The sequence below is a fragment of the Epinephelus lanceolatus genome, chromosome 5 (genome assembly GCF_041903045.1).
Source record: "Epinephelus lanceolatus isolate andai-2023 chromosome 5, ASM4190304v1, whole genome shotgun sequence".
In the NCBI taxonomy this organism is placed as follows: Eukaryota; Metazoa; Chordata; class Actinopteri; order Perciformes; family Serranidae; genus Epinephelus; species Epinephelus lanceolatus.
The window spans coordinates 21,150,621-21,176,041 of NC_135738.1; the positions used below are offsets into that span (position 1 = coordinate 21,150,621).

At 41.4% G+C, this 25,421-nt stretch overlaps 2 protein-coding genes across 4 annotated transcripts; one reads left to right on the forward strand and one right to left on the reverse strand.

Moving 5' to 3' along the window:
• On the forward strand, nucleotides 1-21,500 carry stra6 (signaling receptor and transporter of retinol STRA6). Of its 3 annotated transcripts, none has more exons than XM_033635136.2 (18): nucleotides 1-165; nucleotides 3,411-3,820; nucleotides 5,118-5,184; nucleotides 6,593-6,675; nucleotides 7,841-7,974; nucleotides 8,406-8,572; nucleotides 9,477-9,602; nucleotides 11,529-11,599; nucleotides 11,978-12,057; nucleotides 12,156-12,217; nucleotides 13,473-13,635; nucleotides 13,850-13,925; nucleotides 14,352-14,485; nucleotides 14,918-15,035; nucleotides 15,277-15,378; nucleotides 15,489-15,652; nucleotides 16,343-16,483; nucleotides 18,793-21,500. In XM_033635136.2, exons 2-18 carry the CDS (start codon nucleotides 3,750-3,752, stop codon nucleotides 19,029-19,031), a joined length of 1,998 nt encoding a protein of 665 aa, XP_033491027.1. In that variant the 5' UTR covers nucleotides 1-165; nucleotides 3,411-3,749; the 3' UTR covers nucleotides 19,032-21,500. The 3 variants fall into 3 exon arrangements, with proteins under 3 accessions (XP_033491027.1, XP_033491028.1, XP_033491029.1); XM_033635137.2 differs by lacking the exon at nucleotides 1-165 and adding an exon at nucleotides 282-390; XM_033635138.2 differs by lacking the exon at nucleotides 1-165 and adding an exon at nucleotides 3,167-3,320.
• On the reverse strand, nucleotides 20,214-24,441 carry islr2 (immunoglobulin superfamily containing leucine-rich repeat 2). The gene is made up of 2 exons (XM_033635134.2): nucleotides 24,170-24,441; nucleotides 20,214-23,449 (listed from the first exon to the last, which is right to left on the reverse strand). Exon 2 carries the CDS (start codon nucleotides 23,438-23,440, stop codon nucleotides 21,296-21,298), a length of 2,145 nt encoding a protein of 714 aa, XP_033491025.1. The 5' UTR covers nucleotides 23,441-23,449; nucleotides 24,170-24,441; the 3' UTR covers nucleotides 20,214-21,295.
• Nucleotides 24,442-25,421: the final 980 nt, after the last annotated feature.

Sequence of the window (25,421 nt, forward strand, 5' to 3'; positions counted from 1 at the left end):
CAAAGTCCCAACCACACACTGCATGTGAGGTGTCCAGAGAAAGAAAAGCTGCTCTTCAGATTGTTGTTTTGTTTATGTAATTATTTCTCTGAGGTGGGTGTGTGGTGGGAAAGTGCTGAAAAGTCAAGTCATTTGAAGTTCTCCAAACCGAGAGGTGAACACAAGGTAAGATCAGGATTTCATTCTGTAGTGCATGGTGTAGGATACAGGCTGCAATGTGGAGGTGTTTGGGGAAATTAATATGCCCAGGCAATGCAAAACAATGCAGCCTATTTAGATTGTATACTTTCTGGCGCTTGATAAAGTTAGCTACTGGTGCCAGCGGTCCTGCTTTGACATTAATCCACCTTCCACGCCCACCCGGCGCTGCAGCACACCTGGAGGCGGTCGGTAAGTAGCCTCGCATCTCAAAGTGCATAAAACTAATTAGCAAGTGTAGCTGATGTTAAATGCACTCACACTGTAACAGCCAGTCGATGTGTTTCCCTTCAGGAGCGCACGCAGGTCGAGTGATACACGCATAAAATACACGTTTAATTCCTCCTGTAAGTCGGAGGTGGTGCAGCAGGCCCTGCATGTGAAACAGAGGCACAGGTGACTAAGTTACCTGCCGTGACTCTCAGGCTGAAAGTCTCTTTGTTGTCAGGAGATCAAGCTCAACTTCAAAGGCATGAAATTTGTCCATGATGTCTGTGTGAAACAAAATCCAGAGGAGCTGCTGGCTGCTGCAGCTGTCATCCACAGAAAGCAGAGACACGCATGCTCAGCTGTGGGAAGTAGGACACCAATAATGCGTCTGCTGCATTACTGTAATGTTGTGTAGCAAAATAAAAATAAAGTGTCATTTAATTCCATGTCCCTGAATGATGATATTGAAGTCACCTTGCCTAAACTGACAGTATTTTATCAGCTCTGATGGTCATAAACTAATGAGGTCAGAACTTTTAAAGGTAGAGTCAACATCTTTTATATTCATGCTTTCATTTTTCTATTGTATTAGCGTCTGTTTTGAAGCACTGGAGGTATTTATTAACTGACTCTCTTTCACTTTTAATCAGTTTGTGGATGCCTGACTTGCTGCCATCCATGGTGTTGCTGTTTAGATTGTTAAAAATGGATTAGTAATTTAATTATGTTAGTTTTTACAAGCTCTCATGCTTAATGTATTTCCAACCAAAGGGCTTTCGAGCCAACTTCCTAAACCTGATACAAGTGAACTGTCTGGCTCAATCAAACTGTGGCTCTCTGTGATGTAATTATAACTGTTCAAAGCATTCTTTGTTCAGTGACCCCTTTATTTGCTGGGCTGCTTTTTTTTTTCTTCTTTTTTCGGGAACACGTTTGATTTGGTGGCTTACTATGCTTGAGAAAGCGTGTTTTCTCAGGAGTGTTAGGAGGGAAGTTTTGTTGCTTTTTAAAGTTTTGTGACTGTAATCCCGGCATAATGAGTTTATGCTGACACTGAGGCAGTGTTGCAAAACTGATTTAGTCTCAGCCGGCTGCAGCTGAAGGCAGGAATAGATCTCTGCAGATGTTTTGCACAAGATTCATGGGACCCTTTTGTGTATGTAGTAGTGCACTTAAACATAAAATTTGAGTGCATTTGCTATCAATTCAACGTGATGCATAAAGAAAATAATTCAAGCGAAGGTGTTGCCATGACCCTTGACCTCAGTCTGTCTTGGTAGCACTCACATGCTTGTGCTTTGCTTACGTTGGAGGCTCTTTGTGAGCATTTTACCTCTATATTTATACTGCTGTTGCTGTCATTCATTCTCTCGAATTCAAAAGGAAAAACCTGCTTCCCAACTCGGCTTTTCTGTCTGCTTAGACATAAGTCATATTCCTATTTTGAGATCTTCTAACTCTTTTCAGAAGAAGGAGAAAGAAATACTTGATAACCTGTAATGTAGTGGAAATCAACCCAAGTGTGTGTGAACCACCTGTTGGCTGCAACATTCTGATGAGACTTAATATATAACAGAGATTTGTCATGACTCAGGAGTCAGGGCGCTTCTGAGGCCAAGATCCAACCTGGTGGGGTGAGATGACCCAGGTCACACTGTCACACTGTCACACTGTCATATGACAGTGTGACCCAGGTCACACTGTCATATGAAATACAAGACAAACAATCTCATATGATTTTATTCAGTTTTGAACCCAAAAAGGATTGTGACTGTTGATCAATCTGCACATATCTTGAAATTACTCGATTAATTGGTTTATAAAATGGCAGAAATTAGGAAATCAAATAACAATCTCAACTTCTCAGCAACAGTCCAAAACCAAAAGTGGTGCAAAACATAAACAAGCTGCAAATTCTTACATTTCAGAAGCTAGAGTCACAACACGTTTGCTCTTTCTGCTCCGCAAATGATTTAATGATTGATATATTATCAAAAATGTCAGTGATTCAATTATGTTTCTCAACTTATCAGGTAATCAACTAACAATTTTGATGTCAGTTAACCAGGAAAATAGTTAACCTTTAATAGTGCACTAGACTTTGCAGCATTAAGTTGAACTTGTTCTTTAAGGCTGATATTCTGACGTCTACTCTCTTTTGTAAGTCCATACAATGGAGAGTTGTCCAAGTTTATTGTTGGGTATTATTCGTGCCTCATTAGCTGACAAAAGACACCATCAGTATGAAAAAATAGCTTCGATGAAATTCCTTTCCTGAGGGCAGTGTGACTGTACCTATTGTTAAATCCAATTCATCCACATATCATGTCCTCATATCACATTGAAAACATAGATTCTCTCATTGTATGTGTATGATCTTTATCAGTTGTTTACAGGATGAGTTTTGTCATTGGGAAATCACCTGTTGTCACGTTTACGATAAATCATGTTAAATAACATATTAAAAGAACTTGATACCAGTGTGGCAAACACAGGTATCTGGTTTAGAAAGCTGTTTCCACATGAATATACCCTTGGACATCTTTATCTTAATTTATCTGCTGAAGACAAAGTACTGGGTTGAATGACCTCTTCCTTGATCCTTATCACACTGAAGGTGCAGAGTTATGTAGTGAGGTGAGGTTTAGTCTGACAGCATGCAGTTTCTTCCATCCTGCTTTATTTGGTTCCATTTGGTAACCTTTCACAAATGAAACCGATCCATGACTGAGGGGAACAACATGAGAATTTCCCTGTTATCATCATGGCTATCTGCTCCAATAGGAAAGGCTCGTCGTCACTCACCACTACCCACTTGGTCTCAGCTGGAGTTTTATAACTCTGCACATCTGACCTCCACAACCACCGGCCACACGTCCAATAACACAACCCAAAAAGTAGATGTAATCCCGGTAAGCTGCAGGTGGCCTTCCAGATTGGCTGCCCAGATCTCAACGTTTTCCCTCCTTTCACACACTGCCCCCCTCTCATTCTTTCACCAGGATCCCAGTGTGGTGGTTACCCTCAGCTGAAACAGGGCCTTTGCAGGGTGGAGGCAGCAAGCAGCAGCCAGGACCTGTCACATTACTCTCAGCTCCAAAGTGGAACGAGGGCACCTGAATACAGCCTGTGAGGGAGAGTAACACAGTGTGAGACTTCACCAAACACACAGGAAGGCAGCGACGCCTCTGCAGCAGCAACAGAGACTGACTCGGGACTTGGGAGAAACTTTTATCTCTTGAGTCAAGGGGATCGCAGCTGTGTGTTGCCAGAGATTGTGCTTAAAAGTCCTCTAACCTGCTTTGTGAGACTTTGGATTTGTTTAAAAAAGAGACAGCACAATGGATAAGGATGCTCTACTGGACTATGAGTACCCTGACCTGGATCCTTTGCCATCCAAAATTGAAGCAGAGTAAGTGCATTCTTACCATCTCTCTGAGTACTTAACATAGTTGGTTTAGGCTTAAATATCATCTACTTAGTTAAGTTTGTATCCCTTTAATGTTTGTCTAAAAATCACTCATTTAACGTGTATTAGTGCTTCATCAAACTTTTTTCAGTGAGATACAGCTCTCTTTGAGATATTAGGTGACACTTGGCAAACTTCTACAGTGCTGGTGTCAGTGTGTGGTCTTGTTTCTGCTCAGTTCACTTGTCAAATTACAGCAGAGGCCGTCTTATTTTCATGCCTTGAAAACGCAGGTTGTGTAGCTTTTGCCAGTATTAGAAAAAGTTATAAAAGTGCATTCAACCTAAAATCACTCACTGTTTAAAATGTTTTTACTGTACTTTTTTTCAGCCTTGAAAAGTGAAGATGTAGTACATGGTCCCTTGCAAAGCTGATAGTAAAACATCATTCTTTGCTCCTGTCCCATCCCACAATGCAACAGGACACACACAGTACTCCCAGTTAGTTCTTTTTGGGATGCTCTCTTACATGTAAATTGCATTTTCATGTAAACATTCGCAGAGAGTGATTAATAGGACAAATATTATATTTAATAATGGCCTCAGACGAGCAGTATGACAGAAATACGATGGAGCAAATGTAATTTATCAGCAGCCACCACGTTCACCTAATAACCCGTCTGGCTGTCATGTAAACGTATAAGTTGTGCTGAGATGAAAAGCTTTCATGTAGCTCACTATATTTCAGCCAGCTGATTTGTAAACACTAAAACATCCTGCTGCACCTCCTTCTCAGCCAGCTCTGACTCTGAAATGTGAATTTTGACATCACCTTAAATTTACAAACCGTCTGCTCTCTGAGTGCCAAGTCACAAATTCACACATTGTTTGGACAGGTGAGAGACTGTTGTGAAAAATGTCACAACATCCATTCTGGTAGCTGCCATCTCTACGCTCACAGATCATACCCAGTGTATAGTATTTTTCTAAATAAGTCTCCCAACCTAGAATAGCCTTCTCTGGATATAATTACAACCCCATGACCAGGCATTCCTGCTCTTCCAGTGTACGGAAACGTGAACAGAGGGCATTAGTTGTTTTCCTGTGTCACGCTGATACCAATCCGTTTAAATGCAAATCTCTGCTGCGGGATTTTCAGCTGCAAAGTTTCCAGCCACAAATGGTCCTGACGGTGACGTGTGAAAGGTTTAGTGAGGTGTGGGTGTGCCCGGTGACTCAAATCCTTGACTCTTAAGTTTGATTGTTTTGCTCATGTGTGAATGTGTTGTTCCTTTTTTTAGAATAATCCCTCCATGTGACCCCACTGCTGATGACAGGCTCTACCACATATGCATCACTGCGATATCTGTAAGTATGCTTAATGTGACGCATTACGCTGCCCTGTCTATCACTGTCATTCATTCACTGGGTGTATGATATCACACCTGGCTGTTGTTTATGATGTGTTCTTGTGATAAAGTTATGCAAGGTTTGACTGTTAAAATCAACCTTGTTAATGTTTCAGCCATTGCTGTTTGTTTGGCCATTAGCAGAACATCTCAAAAAACTGTGAACAGGTGGTGATGAAGTTTGGTGAAATCAAAGGGCCCTTGTTCAACAAAGAAATGATGGTTTTGATCTCGATCCAGATCCAGGCACGGATCCATGGCATACGGGATGATTCACATCACCAAATATGTCTATATGTCTACTGTTGTGTCTTTTTGATCCTGGCCCCAAAATGTTGACTTAATGTATCTGATTTGAATATATTTGGTGTCCAATTGATTTCCAGTTGCATAATACAAATCAAATCATACAAATGAAAAATTGATGTATAATAATAACTGAGTGCATTAGATTCACCGCAGTAATTCTAGGGGCATATTGATAAATGTTGTCACTCAACCATTATGCATAGGCTGCATAAAATAATGGACGTAGACATTGTGACATCACCCACTGGTTTTTTTGAATCTTTAAGTTTGGCATTTTGGCCGTCACCATCTCAAGAAAAGAGGCTGGAGCTATTGATGAGCGAGGGGTGGGTCTGACTCATAGACTGTGGCGACGTCTCACAGGCAGCCTGTCGCTAAAGTGAACCCACCCTTTAATATGCAGAACTTTAAGCCTTAATACAATTTAAATGGATGACTTAAATGAATATTCACCTCTGTACAATTTCCATTAATCATAATATTAGCTATAGAGACCAAAACTGTTTTTGTAACAGGCTGTAAAGTTGGGCCTTTTAACATAGGGGTCTATACTGATTGACTCGCTTCTGGAGCCAGCCTCAAGTGGTCATTCATGGAACTGCAATTTTTGGCACTTCCATGTTGGCTTCATTTTTCAGCCCCAGATGTTGCTGCTTGTCATTATGAGATCCAGTAATGTTCACCACCATTACCATTTGTGCTAATTATTTCTCATAATATTTATGTTTTCCTAACAGTGTTTTTTGTTGTGCACTGTCTCTTGACTGATTTCTGCTTCAAAGATTATCTTGGTAGTTGGCCCAGGCCGACCCAATTCCTCCCATCCTTGTGTTTCCTAAATGTGTCGCAGGTCACAACAGGTCATTGAACTCTCACTGGTCAGTGATCCTGACTGATGACAGTTCATCCATGGGGAGCACTAATGAGACACCGCGGTTTGGCCTTTTGTGGCATCAACTCATTTTTAGTCTGAGCCAGACTGTGGTCTGATCTCTGGGGGGCCCACAGCTGCACGCTGCTCTGCAGATAAGGCTAACTGATGTTTCCTCTCCTCCTAGCTTGTCGTCATGCTGATCCTAGCAATCTTAGCCAGACGAACAAAGGTGGGCGACAGACAGAAAGGACTCCCAGGTTTACTCAGGTAAGACTGTATTTTTATCTTTTGTCTCTTTTTTTTTGAACGACATTGTCAGCCCCTTTGAATTGCATATAGTTTACATCACTGTTACCATTTTCCAAAGTATACATCAGATTTATAGATTGATTTCCTGTCTGCAGTTTTTGGCTTCCGTTCATTTCCGGAGAAATTGCATTTACGTTTAGCTGTCAGAATGTACACAACATAAACACATAGATGCTGAGATAAGAACTGTGTCACTGGGGTAGTCATTTTATGAGGGTAACTTTTAGCCGATTCTTAAAGGTCTTGTGTGTAGGATTTAGTGGCATCTAGCTGTGAGGTTGCAGATTTCAACCAGCTGAAACTTTGCCTGAGTGCCAAGCATGTAGGAGAACTTCTGTGGCCAGCACAACAATGCAAATGGCTTTATCTAGAGTCAGTTTGGGCCATTGTAAAACAACATGGAGAACTCTGAAAAGAGGACCTGCTCCGTTTGTAGATATAAATGGCTCATTCTGACATAGTGAAAACACAACAATACTTATTTTGAGGTGATTATACACTAAAGAAAACATAGTTATTAATGTTATTAATTTCTGCCAATATATCCCCCTAAATCCTACAGAATGGACCTTTAAATTGTGGATAACTGATGTTTCTCAAAAGCAATGGAACACACAGACAAGAAAAAGCTTTCAAAGTAGTACCCATTTACTAATTAACTTAATTTTAATTAAAAGTCTTATGACTGGCTGATGTACGCTTGAGCAATTAACCCCCAAATCTGCTCCGGTGCAGCTGCTCAGTGGCCAGCAGATAAAACTGTGGTCATTCAGAGTAACTTCTAGGTGTGACTGTGTGTAATTGTGGGTTTTTGGAGGTGGGCGCTGATGAGAGCTTTCATGCTCAGTGAACCTTCCCTGGATTAATTGAGGTGGAAAACTGTGATGGATTTTTCTATCTCAAGCAAGTTTCAAGCCTCGTTGATTTTAGTATACTGACATGAATGGAAGCCAAGGGTGGCCTGGAAGGTAGAACATCACACCCAAAATATCTGATAAACTTGAAGTGAGCTAGTTTGTTGAAACTTTTTTTAAAAGTGTGTCATTTCTGCTCAATAACTGTTTCATCCAAACGTGAGGCTGGTAACATGTGGGCTCTAAATACCTGCTGCTTGATTTCACAGTCCGGTCAACTTCCTGGATCATACGCAGCACAAGGGCCTTGCAGTGGCTGTGTTTGGAGTGCTCTTGTGCAAACTGTGGGGCCTGATCATATCGCCAAACCCGCTCCCCTTCACGACAGACACAGAGAATAAACGTGAGGAGGTCATCTTGGTTCCTCCTGCTCTAGCTTTCATTTTCTTTACATGAGTGTGAATCTTCTAGAGCCATGTTTTAATCTTATCCTGGTAGTTTAGGATAGACATAAACATTATTTTTGTTAAATATCCGTAATGTAATTGGATTATTATGTTTCCATGTGTCTGTTATTTTTCGACTAAGCTTTACAAGAAGCCTTTTTTTGCTGTGATGAAATTACATAAGAACTGACTGTAAGGATAAGGACAATCCCCAAACAGTACAAGGTTCAGCAAAGTAGGGAGCAGAGTTAGATCTTAAACCACTTGTAATTTCTAGGGAAAGTCGTGTTAAGTGTAGGAATGAAGCAGAATTAGCTGTTAAAGTTTCAGTCTTGTGTCACATGTTTCATTAAATGCCGGCCTTCACACATTTATTTTGTATTCGCAGAGAACTGGGTGATTCTGGGAGTCTTCTACTACCCCGCGCTATACTACCCTCTCCTGGCATGCGGCACTTTACATAACAAAGTGGGCTATGTACTTGGTAGCCTCTTGTCATGGACGCACTTTGGTGTTCTGGTCTGGCAGAAAATCGACTGTCCCAAAACACCTCTGGTGAGCAAAGACAACATCTATAACTGCTTTTATGCAACAACGATAGATTTAGATGGTCTAGATTGCCTCTGGATTAATCATCACTTTCTTTGTAATGTGTCATCTGTCTGAGTTTTAAGGATTATTTCAAAGACAAAGCTGATTTGTTCTGGTCTGGAAACCCATTAATTACCAAACAAAGCTGGTCTGTAGCAAAAGTGGGAGATGTGATTTGAAAAGATGAATATCAAGCCCTTTCAAATGGATTCACGGACACATGGTTGGAGCTTTCAACCATACTTGATCCCTGATTTTGTGCCACATCCACAGTGTTTGGGTTTTCTTAGCAATGAATGTCTATGACTCAAAAAAATTAGTTCCACTGTCTGTTGGTCTTAATCAAGAGGCTTTGTCACAGTTAATCCGTTTATAGTGTGTCAATAAAAAAGAGACATCCAGGCTTTGGATGGGTTTTTTTCTAATAGTGGCGATGACTGTCTTTTTATCCCACCATGAGCTGGCACACGCCAAACGCTTCAGGGAGCATTTGAGCTGATCTGCATGACTACGCCTCATCACATAAAGACAAAGAGTACATTTTACTAAATATTATATTGAGTCTATTTATTTCAAAACTTGGGAAAAAATCATAAAATTAAATCCCAGTATTTAGGTGTATAAGTTAAGCTGAAAGACTTTAAATACATGAACAATTTCTCTGTCACTAAATTGTAACTATTTGGTCAGTGAAGGTCTCAGATGTTTGTGTTGTGTTCAGGATCCCATTTGGCCAATATGACTCCCACCACAACACACAAAACCATTTGTGTCCCCTTTTTGTGTCAGTTTTAACATGTATGTGTCACTCCAGAAGTCCCAAAACAAGTTGTTAGGTGATTAAAAGTCTTCTTTTATTCCTTTGCAGATACACAAACACTACTCCCTTTTCTCCAGCCTGCCCCAGATAGCTTGCTTGGCATTCCTTAGTTTCCAGTATCCCCTGCTTCTATTCAAGGGCTTAAAGGGCACTGAAAAGAACAATGCCACAGAGGTAAGTTTTGACCCTTTGTCATGTCTGCTTCAGTTTGGTTGTACAGCCGTTATAGTATTAATTGTTTGGCCTGCTTACGTAACAAATGACAAGTGTCCATGTTGATTCATAGTCTGCGTTCATGTAAACCTGAGCTATTAAAAAAAATCTTTCTAAGACACACAATTCTTCTGAATCTGTGCACGTGAGGAACATTTATAAGCTGCCTGCTAATCAAGGGGCTTATCGTGCTCATACAGTCTAGGCTGAGGGAAAATGTGAAGTCCAACGCAGCATGCTGGTCTAATCATTTTAAGTAGATTTGACGTAATTGGTTTATGTTGTGTTCTTGATCAGATTATGAAAAGGTTGCCTTGTTTTTTCACCGAGGACGCACAATGCTGTGTTTATTTGATGCTAATCTCAGTGTGGGTGTGACAAAGCTTGGGTGAGGCGATTGCCTGGAGTTTACACCGCCCCCTCCCATTCCCTCCACACTCCCCTACACCCCACAGCAACATACCTGACACCATAAATCTGCACAGATACACTTATTTTAAAGGGACAATTTGCCAGTTTATCTGTTGTGCTGCTTATCAGTCTAGATTGTTCTGGTGTAAGTTTTCAGGTGTTGGAGATATCGGAGATGAGAGATGTCTGCCTTCTCTATAATATAACAAAACCAGATGACACTGGTGCTCAAAGCACCAAATATGTATTTGAAAAACTTAAAAGCAATGTCTCTACCCAGAAATTATGACCCAGTTTATCAAGATAATCCACAGACCTTGCAGTTTCATGTAGGAACTGCCAACCACATCACTGTGCAGAAGGAAGCACGAATCTACTCATGGACAGACCGAGATGTAAACATTAATGGCATCCTCCTCAGCTGAGCTGTAACTTCATATAGCTCAGTGATGATAGGTGACCTCGCAGAAGCACGCTTCCTTCTGTGCAGCGTTACGGTTGGTTTAGTTTGGTAGAAAGAGAAATAGTTCCTACATGAAACTGCTCACAACAAGGTCTGTGGATTATCTTGAGCCGGACTATCCAAACTTTTTTGAACAGGGACCCGATAACATAATGTGAAGATACCTAGGGACCAGCTGTTTCTCAGATTGTATGAGTTATAAAACACGCACACACACACACATACAAATACATACAAATGACACAAACACAACTGTTTCATCTTTGAGTGGAAAACTATCCATCTTTCCACTGCTCCTGAAAGTGGCGGCCCTTGCTGTCGACTTTAGGCTCCTTTTCTGTGGCCATGTCTGCTACTTAGCAGGAAATGTCTACTTTTAGGTAATCATTTGTTAGTTTGTTTACCGTCTGTTCATGAAAAAACATTAGCTTGCTCAGCGTAGTTCCTGCTTGATGCATGTCTACAAACTGTATGATAGTCCTGCCATTGTGAGGTGAATGGAAAAAAGGCAAATTGAACTTGCTTGGTTAACCAATATTGTGTAGTAGGCCACATGTAGTATATTTTGGATGACAAACTGGGGTCAAGCCGATCTTACTGGGTCACTGCTGTTCAGTTTTTCAAATGTATCTTTTTGGCGCTTTGACCTCCACAAGCAAAAAGTCATCTGGTTCTATTATATTTGAGAGAAAGCAGACATTGCTGATATCTCTAACACTCAGCAACTCAAAGCAAAACAATCTGGACTGATAAATAGCACTACAGGTAAGAGGGAAAATATGTACTTTTTATTTGGTGGTGACCTCTCCTCTTAAAAAGGCTTAGTTTGTGGTCAGTGCTTTTTCACATGTTAATAATTACAAAATAAAGCTCCAATTCCAACAATAATGCCTAATGCCTCATACTTCCAAAGGATGTTATGAATATGGAGGCCCAACTGAAGCATTTGTGGCCCTAGTTAATTCCACTATTAACATTTGGTTTCTTGTATGGTTGCTGTCCACTTTTTTAAGGATCTCAGCAGCAGCTACTACAAAGACTACGTGAAGAAAATGCTCAAGGAGAAGAAGCCCGCCAAAATCAGGTGAGAATTACAGCCTGTTATCAGGAACACAACTCATTTGCTGCATTACTACATGTCATGTTGTCTCCTCAGCTAAAAGGCAATGCACAGTTTTGCAAATTACAATTAACTTAAGCCTCGTTTCATTTTGTGTGTAATTATGAGCTCTTTTCTCAAAATAAGAGACTTGGATTGATCTAACTACAGTCGATGCAAATGACCAGCGTGTCATGCAGTGGTGGTCGGTGGATGAAGTAATACATCTTCTCTTCCAGTTGGAGAGAATGTTTGACTCTAAATACATAGATACATATATTTTTTTATTTGATGTATTTAAGGATGATGGCAACTATGGCTCATTCATTCGCAAATGTTTCCTCTGTTTACCTTTCACCTCAGCACATCGAGCACAGAGACCCCAAAGCTCCCTCAGAGGATAATGGATGCTGTAAAGTCATACATTTACACACCAGAGGAAGGTACACATGTTGTCTCGATCTTGTGTTATGTCTGTTCATGCCTTCCTGTGTGTTGTTAAATTTGTGTAACTCTTCTTTTTTTCTTTTGTCTCAAACAGCTTTCCGTTTTCCACTGAAGTTGGCTATATCTGGTGTGGTGTCATTTATTACCCTTTATCAGGTACTTGTCATATCTATTAGACTGTATAATGCAAACAGAATCCACAGCATAATACAAACAAAGTGATAAAACCTTAAAACCTTACATGCATATAGTCCACTTTTGATACTTCTAAAACCACCAGGCGATAAAAAAGTAGATATGCAAGTTTTACCTGAATCTTTATTGATTAATCCAAACCCTTAATTTGTCCTAATATCTTTAGTCCAGACTCTAAATATCAACTTTGACACTTTCTCAAAGTTTTGATGACTGAGTGCCAATTTGAGGAGCCAGTACATGAGTGGGCTGTACAGGAAAAATGCACTTGTGAGCTGTCCACTGAAATTGCTAACTTAAGCTAACCTAACAGCTCTGGCATTGATGATGCAATTCCTGTGACACTAACATGGAGCCACTAGTTGCCATGTGACCAATAGTTTTATACAAGTTGCCATTTCCGACCTGACAGATGCCTGTTAGAGGGGTGCAGCTTGATGCAGTAGCCAAGCAGTGTATTAAATGTAAGAGAGTGAAAGTATTAAAATTGAGCACAGATAATTCAAATGTAATGAATGCATTTCATGTCATGGTGGGGGGCCACAACATGTTTCTAAGGGCCTCGCTTTCAGAAACTATGTTTTACACTGTTATATCAGCTGGAAGTCAGTTGACCAGTACTACACACTGTATTCACTTGCTGGTGGGCTAGTAATCAGTAGGGGTGAGAATCACCAGAAGATTCACGATACGATATTATCACGATATGATATTATTGCGATATATTCTGATTTAATTTCTTTTTTCAACGGTAAATTCTATCCCCAAAGGAAAACTTTGTCAACATCTGTTTTATCTAATGAGATCAAATTCTGTCTGTTCATCTCACTTCAGCCATTTTTTGCAGCAGTAAAATGTGTCCTGTGGACTGGAAAATCAATTTATTATATTATTCTAGTATGCGCCCTAAATTTGAATTTGTATTTGTCATATTTATGATTTATATAATAAAAAAATCTATACCTGGCACTGTGTGGCAATACAATATTGGCACTGTGTGGCAATACAATATTGGCACTGTGTGGCAATACAATATTGGCACTGTGTGGCAATACAATATTGCCACACAAAAATATCGCGATCTTATGCTGTATCGACTTTTCCCCACCCCTGTTAATCAGTAGTAGACCCGTAAAAGCCGTTACATCACCATGCTAGAGTAAGAGTTTTTCCAGTAATGAATAAATGTCCTGGTTTGTTTTTTGTTTGTTTTTAGGTGGGTCTTCTACTGATCTCAGCCGTGGTACCAACTCTCCAGACTGCTCGCTCTGGAGTCAATGAAGACGTCGCCAACCTTTTAGCTGGCTTCAAGATCATGCTGTCTCCAGACAAACATGAAGTGGTCAGAATAGTGATTTACTACATGTGGTGTGTAGAAGGTGAGTGAAAGCGGAAAGTCAAAGCAGCCATGTAGTGACATGAGAGATGCAGAATATACATGTTTTTATATAGTTAGATCACATTAGAGTCTGAGAACATTAACATGTCCCTCGTCTTATGCTTGTTTCACATTTGCCATGCTAATTGTCAATGAATGACATCCTCCCACCCGCAGTGCACAACCTGAATGTCTTGTTCTCTTGTCCCCTGCAGTGTGCTATATCTCAGCGATGACACTGTCTGGCTTGGTCAACCTGGCCATGCTCATGCGGTCCATGGTTCTGCATCGGTAGGTGTAACAAAAAAACAGCTGTCTTTTTCTTATTTTTTCTATTCTCTTCCTAAACTGTCCAAAGTATCACGAGCGTGCTTCTCATTCTGGTGCCTTCATTATAATGTAATGGTTCACAGAGGAGTTATTATAACATAATAGAGTACTAATCATCCAGACAGACATAACAGCATTCACTCTGTGTTAACTGCTGCTAGAATTGAAAATGGCTATCAAGATAAGAAATGAAATACTGTGCCATTACCATAAATTACATCATATTAAAAGAAATGAGCTTCTGTGTCGAGTATTGAATTGCATTTCGGTCGTATCCAGAGCTAAATTACCTCTTCAATTAACTATGTAATTTGTGCACTTATTGATGGATTTGTTTGCGTTCCGCGCAGTGCTGCCATTGTCTTGATTGTGTCTTTGCATCCGTAGGTCAAACCTGAAGGGGCTGTACAGAGGAGATATATATAATGTTTATAACTGCCAGAGAAGCATCAGGGCGTCGCGGCCGGCGCTGGTCTGCTGGATGGGATACACCAGCTTCACTGCAGCTCACATGTGCATTGGTACAGTTACATATTGAATGCTAAAGGAAACGAATATAGATTATTCAGATTTTTTTCCAACTGTATTTCCAGTATGTTTACATTTTTTGGCTCTCCTTTGTTTTTCTTTTTGTTTTATCACTTCAGAAGCCTCGGCTATATCTTAGATTTTGTATTTCATATGGCTACTGTACCTCTAAATAGAGTACAGATAAAATGATAGGCCAAATAGCCTCATGCCGTATTAATAGCACTGTCTGTTCTCCTCCTGTTTGTATGTGTAATAGCAACATTAACTCAGCTAGAATAAAGATTTGTCAGTGTTTTATATGTGAGGATAGGTTTCCAAGAGAAAGTCATAGCTCATCCCTCCCTCTGCTGTGTTATGAGAGCAGAGTGGGTGTGCGGGGTGTAAAGCATTGAGGCCCTGAAGCTCTGATCTCTCCCCTGCAGGCATGATCATCCAGACCATGGTGTTCTTCCTGTGCCTTCTGATCGCCGTCTTCCTCATTATCATGCCCGTGCTGCACGGACAGAATCTGATTCTCTTCCAGATCCTGTGGAGCATGTGGTGAGCGTTGTCACATCTCTGAATCATCAAACTTCTCTGTTTTGAATGAACTCAAAAATGCGTGTCAGCTCTTGAAAACTTGATGCCTGGAACAGTTTTCAAATCAACAGCAACAACGTGCTCCATGCGTTTTATGTTGCACAGTAATGGCTTTAGATCATTTATATTGCTCTGTCACTTACAAAACAGTCTTTGTTGTATCGCTGCACGAGATGTATGATTGTCGACTTTGTCCCTTCAGGCCCTTCTGGCTGATGATTCTCTTGGCCGTGTTGATTCAGCATATCACCGGCAGGTTTTGCTTCATCAAAAAAACAGCAGGCACACGAGACCTAGACAACAGGTGAGCCACTATATTTGCTGATTGGTATCATATCCTCATTTTTATGGTTTTGCTGTCAGATTATTGCAGCATCTTCCTGTTTGTTTGATGCTTCGTATCCTTTCTTACAGGGGTAATCTGTTCCTGCTGACGTACCTGCTGTTCCCAGTCAACGTTCTGATCGGCGTGCTACTGGCAGTGTGGCGCATGCTCATCACAGCCCTGTTCAACATTGTCCACATGGGACGCATGGACATTAGTCTGCTTAACCGCAACGTGGAGGCATTTGACCCAGGTGAGATTGATATTTTGGACTCTATAGATGGAGCCATAATGTCACTGATGGTTAAGCCGGTGAGGCCAAAGCATCAGGTCAAATTCAATGTCATCAAAATTAGGGCATTTCTTAATATAAAGGATAGTTTGTACCTTGGCCCCTCTGTGTTCAAATAAAACACAACAATACATTTTAGGTAATTCAGTGCCTTAGTCCTCATGCTCAATTATATTTTAGATTTTTTTCCTTTTGGTCTCAGACACATGATGTTAACATATTTATTGGTATTAACACCATGCTTTTACCTTTCAAACGCCACTGTTTTTTTTCCCACTCTCATTGTGAAGGCTTAAAGAGAAGCAATTTCCTATGAGCAAATGCACTTTTACTGATCCCACTTAGAGGCCAGAAATGCGTATCCTCTCCACTTTACCCTGCCAGCAGCTCACTGTGGCTCATATGATATCTGTATTCTGTGCAGTGCAAGGGACTGTAATTGCGCACCGATCTCTGAAATGGCTGCAGATTTAAGACATCTGTTGTCAGGAAAAGCAGGTGGCTAAAAAAAAAAAGAAGTGTGATTGTATGGCCCATTATGTGTGATTGCCTCAAAGCCAACATGGGGTGCAGTCCTATGTGTTTATTGCTTTTGCCCAGTCAGAGTGACCCCCCCCCCCCCACTTCCCTCCTCCCTGTGTCTGTCTGCAGCCTACCGCTGCTATGCTCATTATCTGAAGATTGAGGTGAGCCAGTCGCACCCTGTGATGAAGGCCTTCTGCGGGATGCTGCTGCTGCAGTCCGTGGGCCAGGAGAGCAATGCTGCACAGAGGTCACGGGATGCGGAGGAGGGTCTGTAGCACAAAACTTGCATCATACTCTGCAAAAACACGACTCATTTCCTAAGTACTGATGATTCAGCTCACACTGTGGGTTCAGTGTTTTCATACATGGATAAGACTGGTGTTTTTCTGTTGTTCTTATTGTTAACAAATCACAGGAAAAGACCAAAAGCGGATACATAGTTTCTGACTTCTGTTCATTCCTACTGAAAACAGGTGACAAATATACAGTTAATTTTTTACAGGTGTAAATAGTAGTAAATAATGCATTTGTCGGGAACTATTTTTAGTCATAAAAATAATACACATTTTGTGCTCTACTGAATATTTACAGCAGCAGGATGGTGTATGTCAAATGTATTCAAAATAAGCTACAGTGTCCGTGTTTATCATAATAAAAACATGTCACCCAGTGCTCTTGATACTATACTCATTAGAGAGGCTGACTCACTGGCTACGTTTACATGCACAAGATATTCCAGTTTTTGCCCTTATTCCGAAAAACAAAGTATTCCCACTAAGCTGTTTACATGGCTGACGAAAATGAGTATTCCACTAATGTTCTTGTTAACATGGAGCCGTGCATACTACAACTGATTTGCCCTTACATGTTGTTTATCACATTGAAATTTTGAAAGTGGAACAGCTGGAGCTGGGTGTGCGATTTGGCTTCTTTGCATCATAATTAGAGTCTTGCTAAGTTTACCACTGTTGGCGGACTTGTTCAAATGTGCAAACACGGCCTCCCTATTTCATTCCTTCAACCACCTTCTTGACAAGGTCGGCGTTGTGATATTTGTTGCATAATCAAAAACCTGTTGATGTTGTTAATGTTTAGAAGTAGGTGTGTTTCTTCTTCCAACCGGAAATGTGGGCTTTTCTTCTGGACATGCATCGTTACCCTAGTCTTACATGCTGTTGGTTAGCTGGTTTGTGTGCAGTGTATCCATGACAATGTAGCGAGCTGACCGTAAAATGTCAAAAGGCCATGTGTCACAAACTGTGGCAAAAACTCCGAGCCAAGAAACATATTCCAAATGCGCTGTATACATGTCCAGATAATTCTATTAAAATCCAAACAATACCAGCATATCCCACATGTCTAATCGGAAAATGTTTCATTACGAAATAGGCCTAATTCGGAATATCCAAACAGAATATGCTTTTTACATGACCTGCATCAAATTCAGAATAATAAGGGGATATTAGAGTGCATGTAAACATAGTCAGTTTGGTCATTGATGTTGTTTCTAAGAGTTTTTGGACAACAATGGAGGTCGATGTCACAGATGAAGAAGCTAGTCAGGCTTTGGCATCACCGGTACTGCATGTTAGATGAATTGACCTATTGTTTGTTTTGGTCTTTTCATGACAGTAATATAGGATGTGGCCAGCCTCATCCTTTAAAGATAAACGGCAAATTAAAGTCAGTGTTGCGTCTTCAGTTTCTCCAGAGAGGTTTAGAATTCAGGGGCAGGTCACTGTGACACATAATCAGATCATAACACCGTCTTGCACGCGCGGGAGAAATGAAAGCTTAGCCGTTCAGATTTAATATGTCAGGAGCAAATTGAGTCTTGCTGCGGAATAATTTACAGTCCTGCTGCTGGTCTCAATCAAATCTGTCATAAACTAATCAGCTGTTCTTTATGGCGTGCCCACACTCGCCTCAGCCTTCAGCCTCTGTCACCAGGAGACAGCGTTTTCCTTTAGGTTGCCATTATACAACCAGTGTGTCATTTATGTAATTCACACAAAACATGGACAGCTACTTTAAGGCTGGTTGCTTTTCTGCAGTGATGGTTTTGACTCAAACAGCGAGTGAGTGATAGTCGCCTACACATGTGGTGACAAGAGGACGTAGTGAGGAATTAGCAGGGAAATTCATCAGGCTTCATCAGTTGTGGTGGAATTCAACTCTGCCTGGTGTAGCCACAGTTTAGTCTAATTATAAATGTGTTGGGGAGATGTTGCTTGTTTACATCTATGGAACAATGCATTATCAGAAGTAATCTATTGTATTGTAAAGATTAGTGCTGGAGTAGCTGATTACACAGATGAGCTACGCTAATTGCCTGTTTCATATTCATGCAGCCCAGGGGGCTTAAGCTTTCAGTGTGTTAATGGCATGCCCAATATGCTCCTACCATGCTTAGAGGATTAGAATATGATTGCTTTCTATTATTATTCTTTCTGTAGCTGGTCCTGGGTGGCCTTCACGTCTTTTACCATCCCAATGATGATAAAAAAAAAAAAAACAGTGATAGGAGTTATACATGACATACCGTTGGTGCTATCATGATGTCTGAATGTCCTCAGGGATCCAGCTGGTCCATCAGGAGAAGAAACAGCACAAAGTGTCCAGTGCAAAGAGAGCCCGCAGGCACTGGCAGCTCCTCTACACCCTGGTCAACAACCCCTCCCTGGTGGGCACCAGGAAGCACTTCCAGCGTCAGACCGCAGAGAGCTTTCTGAATGGAAGCCTCAACCGCAGCGCCAAGGAGGGGAGCAAAAAGGAGGCAGCAACCAAGGAGGCAGAGGCCGCTGCCAGCAACTGAGCATGAACGTGACCCTGATTAAGGATTGGCTGCAAAGTCTCTTTTGGTTTTGGGCAAATTCTATATCATTTGTCCCCATCTACTGAAATAAGTGCACTTATAGATCAGCGCCACATGTAGAGATATTCACCGAGCCTGTCTGGAGACTGTGTGTCCACTTTATGCTCTTTGTGTCTCCCTGGTGGTTTATACATGAGGGCCACAGTCTCCAGTCTGAGGGGAGAGCTTGTGTGGCGCTGATCTCCCATCTGAACACACCCATTATGTCTCATTTTCAGCACCTTAATGTGCTTATTTTGGGATAGCACTGGTTTGCTCTACATTTCAGCCTGCATACGTTAATCACATTTGTTCTCCAATATTTTGTTATTATCACATTGTGCAGATAATGATGCACATTTGTTGTTGCCCAAACAAAACACATGGACGTGCATCCCCATGAAGCATCCTTTTAAAGAGGGTTTCACTATTTATGAATTTTCATAGCCAATGTGATACATTTCTTTTTTTTTTCAACTGTACACATTTTGTGTAATTAACAATAACCTGTGGAATAGGAACAACCAGGAAAATTGAACTGTTTGTAATTTCTGTTTTATTTGTTGATCTCTACGTCCAAAACCACTTGCTGCTACCAGCGTTTTCTTATTGTTGTCTTTTCTGGCATTTCAAAGGCCGACGTTTAAGTGAAAATATGAACACCCGAATTTTCCTTCTGATTATTACTGTGAAAATAAAACGGAAACAAATGTTTTTCTCTATTTTAATTATTTGCATGATTGGAATATTTCATTCTAGAGGAGGTTCATTTAAATGCACGGTGAGCTGTGCGGGGCCAAAATGAAGAAGTGAAGACAAAGGGAGGCTTTGTGTTCATCATCGCTGTTTTTTTTTCTTTGCCTTCTGCATAAACACCTTATCCAAAATGCCAGAGCTTGTATATTTATTTTCGTATTTTGTAACAAAATAGGATAAGACACACTCCTACAATAAAAGGGCATCAAAAGAAGAAGAAAAAACGCATAAAAATGAATTAACCAGGCTGAAATTTGAATCGATTTCAAACGTAATCTGGTGGCAACAAATTACTATTTTAATTCTTTCAGATAAATTTAGAAAATCATATTTATTTTTTCCGGAAACATCTCAATCTGCAAAGTCAAAGACAAATCCAGAAAGAAGTTTGCATATATGTTTCATGTTTTATTAATTCCACTTACATAAAATGATATCAAAAAATCTGGAAAGGTCACGGCTTTTGTTTTTCGTTTCGTTTTACAACAGTTCACAAAAACTCACTATATGCATCCAATTACAAGACAGTCAGTGCGCCCTTTTTGTCGAGGCTTCATAGAAACTTACCGTCGTTAAAAAAAGAGAGAATGATTTTAAATTCACGTGGCTTTACATCACAGGTTGACAGTAACATCTAAAGTCCTCTAGACTACACTAAGAAAAACCACACAAGGAAATACGTGTGACATGCCATGGACACGTTCATTGTAAAAAGCAAAGAGTATAGCAAGCACCCGTTGATTAAGAGGTTAAAGTCGCACTTTTTTTTTAAAGCCTTACATTACGTTAAACAACATTTTGTTGGTAAATAACCTGGGGTTTCCCATTAAGCACAACACAGCTGAAGGTGAAATGTCCCTTTCGGACTCACAGGACAGCGGGCAGGTCAGCACCGGAACCAAAATCAGCATCTTGAATTAAATATCCAAATCTGCGACACCTGAGGAGATGGACGCATCCTCATCCTGGCGCAGAGGCACACTGATCAGAAGTGCAATTGGTCCCTGATGTAGGTTTATTTTAAATGGCTTTAAAACATATGGCACTTTCTTTTGCTTGTGTTTTGTGATCTCTTACATTTTTAATATCGTTTTCAGTTGCGCGGCGAGCTCCGTTTGCGCAATTTAAGCCCCGTGCCCATCTGTGTCTGTCCTGCAGAAAGGGAACATTTTGCTGCTTCCTTGTCAGTTTTGTGGTCTTATAAAACTGTAGAAACCTGTGCTTGCATTGTAAACTCATGTTGCTTATTTTAACCTTACAGTAGACAACAAATGTCACATGAATCAATTCACAATCTCGAGTGATTGACGGAGTACTTTCTGAAGTAAAAAATAAATTAAAGATCCACCTTTTTTTGTATGAGAGGCCATCGTTGTTCACGTGAAGTAATAGTGGGTGAGTTACCTGCTTGAATGTAGGCTACTTTAAAGTAAAATATTTTACAGTGTGCTCGCAGACATCCGCGGAGCTCAGCGGCTTGGCTGCTTGTAGTTGCCGTTGATCTCCTCCGAGATGTTGACTGCCTCGGCACCCAGCGGTAATCTGTCACTGTACTCCGAGCCCACTTCAAACTCCTCCTGGTTGGTTTTGGATGAGGATCCCGGGATGGACTCTGTCACCACGCTCCCATCAGCCTCCCCTTCTCCGTCTCCATCCTCTCCCTCGGCCTCTCCCTCCCCCTCGCCCAACTCGCTGGGGTTAAAGGTTTTCTCTGACTCCACAAAAGACGCCCTGGGATCAAAATCTCCAGTCATTTGTTTCTCCATCTGATCCGGATTCTGAGCCTTCATGATCAGCTTGTAGGTCTTGCCTTGGTATTTGTATAACAAGTGGCAGCAGGTGGCCCCCAGCAAGGGCACAGTGGCCAGGCCCAGGAGGAAGATACTGACAACCACGATGATAAGCAGGGAGGGGATCTTCTTCCTAGTTGTGAAGACGACTTGGACTTGGCAGTCCTGCCCCCCATAGGTGAGACAAAGTGTGTAATTGGTGCCGGGCTGTAAACCATGGAAGCGGTATGCATTAACCCCCTCCTCTATATTGGACCACTGAACCATTGAGTGTCCGTTACCTGTGTTTATACAGAGGTAGAGCATGTCCAGGGTGGCTTTACTGGATGAGGACTGGTACAGACCAAAGGCGTCTTTGTTCACTGTCTCATGGTTTTCAGTGTGACTCAGGTGAAGGTTAGATTTGGTGTTGTGAAGCTGCAGCGGATTCAGCTGCACTTTGGCCTCCGTCTCGGACACTTCTAACGCAATAACACCAAAATCAAAAGTGTACTGCTTCAGGTCATCCAAGCTCAGGTTGAAGGCGTGGTTGGAGATGTACTCACTGCTGTCCCTCACGCCACACTTGCTCGCAAAGGTGGGGTCCTTTGAAGCACCACCGACCTGCTCCGTGTTAAAACCTTTGCCTGATGGACCCCCAGGGCCGCCCTTTATCTTTTCATCAGGCTTGGTCAAGTCGTTGAGACTGGTTTTGGAGATCTTGGGGTCCGCAGGCTTTTTAACAGACGGACGGATCCTGTCCACTGTAGAATCGGGCTTTGACTCGCTGCCATGTTTTTGGGTGGCTGCCATAGCCAGTTTAACACTGCTCTCCTGCTTACCTAAATCATTCACTGCAGAGCAGCTGTAATTTCCATCTTCCTTTTTACTCATCCGAGGGATGATGAGAGAGCCGTTTCTAAAGACGAGGAATCGATTGTTGGTTGTTTTATCATTAATTGGCACATCATTTATCTCTCCAGTAAAGGGCAAGGGGAACAGGTAATTCTGATTTCCTACAGTCACCTCCCAGCTGACTTGTGGTGTTGGGTCCCCTTTTGTCTCACAATTCAAGATGACCATGGAGCCCTCATACAGCTCTGTGCTCTCAATGTCCGGCTGGTAGGTTATTGTGACAGTAGGGGCGTTACAGTCCAGTTTGGGGATTGCTGTAACCATTGTGCCCTTCAGGTGCTCAGGGGTCTCACATGAAATTAACTTTGGCTCGGGGACAGAAATCTTAGTTGTCGTGATCCAATCCCTGAGCCACTCCAGGCTGCAGGAGCATGAGAATGGGTTGCTAAAAATCTGAAGGTGGGACATGGAGGAGAGAGCACTGAAGGTACCCTGCACAATGGTGGTGAACTTGTTGTTGTTGATGCGCAGGGACCTCAGGTCTTTGAGCGTGGAGAAGGCATCCTTTGGAAGATTCACCATCTCATTGTTGTTCATTTTCAGAAGCTGCAGTGCTGTGAGGTTGTGCAGGTCCTCCCATGGAAAGTTCACAATTTTGTTGTAGCTGATGTCCAGGTTGCGGAGCTGGATCAGGGGGGCCAAGGTGTCCGTCTCTATGGTGACTATCTCATTGTGGGCCAGCCAGAGAGAGGTGACTTGGGTGATATTGACGAAGCTTTTACTCTTCAGTAATTTGATCTTATTGGCAGAAAGGCTCACGGTGGTAACATTGGAGGGGAGACCCATGGGTACAACCAGCAGGTCTTTGTAAGCACAGTCAGCAAACTTTTGGGCAAATTTGTCCTGGCAGCTGCAGAGCTCTGGACAACACTGCACAATGCCGACCACAGTAGTCCACAAGGCAAGGAGCTGCAGGAGCCGTCTCGCCATTTTCTGCACCTGCAAGCATCAATTACCAGACATTAGCCGAAGGTCAGATCTTTATAAGACATCCACACAGCATCCATTATGTCCATTACACCAGCGGAAATTCACGGTAAAAGCTTTTGCATCTCACATCTACTCAGATATACTGAGTTGGTTATGCTTTTTAAAGGGGCATCTGCTGTTTGATGCAGCTCAAAATTGCATTACAAACTGGAAGTGATAACAACAACAACCTCAGATGAATACTGCTGCAGTCAGGCAATCTGATTTAAAGCATCCCATGCAAAGTTTTCTTTTGTCTCACTTTAACCAATGCACAAAAACAACATAGATTTGTTGAAAGTTTTGGACATCAGTGCACGTTATAAAAGCATATATGCACATATACAGTGTGTCAGATTGTGCAGCAATTTCAGGGTCAGATGGTCTCCTGCTCTGAGCGCGTTTCCACAATCCAGTGCGGACGAACAGGCGCTATTTAGGATAATGAAACCTTTTATTTTTGCACTTGATTACAAATACTTTACTTCCAGCAAGAGTTAAATTGCAATATTCCCATTATCAGTTTACACAGAGGTATTGCTTTTGCACTCATGAGCAGATGCCCTTGTGATTCATGAGAGTTGCGATTGACCCACAGGGTGATGTTTTACACCTTAGCTCAGATCTGGATGCTTCTTATATAATCTTTTACCTGCATTTACAGCCCCATTAACTACTGAATCGTCTTACCTGTCCAATGTTAACTTCAATTCGCGTGCGTTATTAATCACTTCCCGGAGTTTACAATCCTCTGAAACAAGTTTAATGGTCGAAAAAACTCGAGTCCTCATATATCGCGGATCCTTTCACATGACTTTCGCAGACAGCGTTGATGAAGGGCGGTGGAGGGATCATTTTTCCCGGTGAGTCGCTGTTGCGGTCCGACGGCGCTTTTTTCCTCTCCGGCGAGTGTGGGATCCACTGCGCGTCCCCGACGCCGCGGAGCGAGAAAAGGAGCCGTGAGCGCGCAGCCTCTCCCATCTCTCTCCTCACTATTAAAGATACAGAAGCTCCGGGTCCTCCACCCTCAAAGAAAATTCATAATTTAGGATGGGATGTTTAATTTATTACCCCGACCCGAGACTAATCTTTGACCTTATTCGCTTTGACTGCAGCCTATTGTCTTTAATTATAGAACTCAGACTGGAGTTTCCAAACGCACAGACAGGTTTTAAGTTTAGATGTGCTGCATATAGCAGACTACAAATAGAAATCCCAGCAGTGCTGCACTGTAAGAATGTATCTTTAATATAATAAAGACACAAAACAAACAATGAGACTGGCAAGAAGCTGAATTCAGAGGAGAAAATCATCACATCATTTGATGACATCTCATCCTCAAAGCATTGAAAATGAATTAAAAACTTTATTGTGTTGCAACCGGAAGTGGCATATAAAGCTAATCCAAACAGCTTTAAGGTAAATCACAAATTAGTTAATCTTATTAACCGGAAATATTTTGAATTGCAAACATTGTCTGTATTTTTTTGTGACTAATCCGCTGTTTTGTTTTATTTGTGACTTTAAGCCAATCATTCTTAAATGATTATTATTTTACATAACTGTTCCTTAAATGTTTGAATCATATGGATTAGGGTTAGTATCTGAGGAGAATTGTTTCCTGCTCAAACACTGCCATCGTCTGGTGTACTACAGTATGAACCCTATGTCACTTCAACACACCACTTGGCCATAACAGAGCTAAATGTACAATATTCACCATGAAAACAGTAAAAGACATGATTCCTTTTCACATGGTTTTGGTGCTTAATTTTCATATAGTTCATATTTTTAACTCACTACAAGCAAAAGAGGTTCTTAAAGGGGAACACCACCTAGATTAAGAATTCCAATATGTTATTTACAGGGTTAGGAAAGTTCAATTAATGCACGTGAACATGAGCTACTCTCTCTCAAAGCCAGAAACCAGAGAAGTGAGTCT